The 1,603-nt window shown below is 53.4% G+C and overlaps 1 protein-coding gene across 1 annotated transcript; it reads left to right on the plus strand.

The window, feature by feature from the left end:
* The first annotated feature begins 266 nt into the window (after positions 1-266).
* Positions 267-1,402, plus strand: LOC123129572 (uncharacterized). The gene is made up of 3 exons (XM_044549682.1): positions 267-410; positions 479-792; positions 1,397-1,402. The coding sequence occupies exons 1-3, from the start codon at positions 281-283 to the stop codon at positions 1,400-1,402; spliced, it is 450 nt and encodes a 149-aa protein (XP_044405617.1). The 5' UTR covers positions 267-280.
* Positions 1,403-1,603: the final 201 nt, after the last annotated feature.

The raw sequence follows: 1,603 nt of genomic DNA on the forward strand, positions 1-1,603 counted from the left end.
TGACCTCGAGGACGAGGAAGAAGAGGAGGAGGAGGTCGTTCCACCGCGCTCAGAAAGGCGGTCGAAACTCGTCCACGACCCCTCAACCGAACGTGGTAAGGGGGTAGCGACCGCTGCCCAGTCGACCAAGCGCCCTCGGACCACCTCTCCGGCGCCGACTGAAAAGGCGCCGAAGCAGCCCAGGGCGGCCTCATCGAAGCCGGCCAAGCTTCTGCCGAAGATGAAGGTGTCCATCCCCACCATTTCAGGGTAATAGTCTTGTTCATATTTTCTTATTCTTATGCGAACTTTATCTCTGGTCGACACTGATGTTAGTCGACTGAACCTTTGGAGCTGCAGTGCTGCTACTTCTGAGACCTCGACCCGGGCCGATGACCACGAGATGGAGGATGCCGCAACTTCGAATCCAGGTGCCGTGTCCTTAATATCATACTTAGTCGACTGACTCGCGGTCTCTGATCCTGACACTTCTCTGCAGCTCCACCCAACACTGTTATCGATCTGCCTGATGATGATGAGGATGAGGAGCCGCTGAAGCACAGGAGGAGTCGGAAAGCGCCTGTCGGCAAGGTGTCTCAGGATGCGTCAGCGCCTGAGATTCTGACTGTGGAGGGAGAGAACACCACTCGACACACGGTGACCTTCGCGACCCCACTGACGAGTGCTCAGCAGCCTTCCCTCTTCACGACTCACCACGTCCCAGAGGACCAAGCTGGTGCGGCGAAGGAGGCGATACGCCAGGCGGGGCTCATGATGGAGCAGCTGAAGACCATCCGGGATGCGAGTCAAGCAGCCTATGACGCCAGCTCTGCCCTCCAAAGCAATGTCCAGGTCAGTCGACTGCTGTTTGTTCTGTTGGATACGCTCCCAAAAACTTTTCTTTTCCGGGATTTATATTGGTTACCCACTGGGAGTGTTGAATAAACTCCGTGTTAGCGGGGGCACGCTGAGTGCACCCGCTGGGTGTAGTCCCCAAGGCTAAGGTCGACTGCTGGCAGTCGGCCTTAGGCTTTATAATGTTGATCTTTCTATCAGTCGACTGGTCGACTGGATTTCGCAAACCGGTGGGGGCACGCTGAGTGCACCCACTGGGTGTAGTCCCCGAGACTGTGGTCGACTGCTTGCAGTTGATCACAGTCTTAGAGAATGCGTCTTGTACACTGTTTTTTTTTTTTTTTTGAGGTCGACTGGTCGACTTTGTCTTCAACAGGATTAGTGGGGGCACGCTGAGTGCACCCACTGGGTGTAGTCCCCGAGACTACGGTCGAATGCTTGTATTCGGCTGTAGTCTTAGAAACTTGTGTTTTTCCCTTTTTCACTCGGAAGTGAATTATTTTTGACGTTTAGTCGATTGGCTCTTCGCAGAACTCCTGTGATCTTGTGGCTCGCTACTCAGAGCTAGAACAGAAACACACTCAAGTCGAGCTAAGCTTGAAGCTGGTTCAGGAGAAGCTGACAAAGGCGAAGGAGGAGACTGAAGGTATGTTTGGTGAGACCTTGACAACTGCTTTTCCTCTTGTTTGTTTCAACATCTGATCATGCTGTGTCTTGCAGGTAAGGTAAAGGAGGCCCAGCAGAAGAAAGACCTTGAGCTAGCTGAGAA

Source organism: Triticum aestivum, chromosome 6A, assembly GCF_018294505.1.
Source record: "Triticum aestivum cultivar Chinese Spring chromosome 6A, IWGSC CS RefSeq v2.1, whole genome shotgun sequence".
Taxonomy (NCBI): Eukaryota; Viridiplantae; Streptophyta; class Magnoliopsida; order Poales; family Poaceae; genus Triticum; species Triticum aestivum.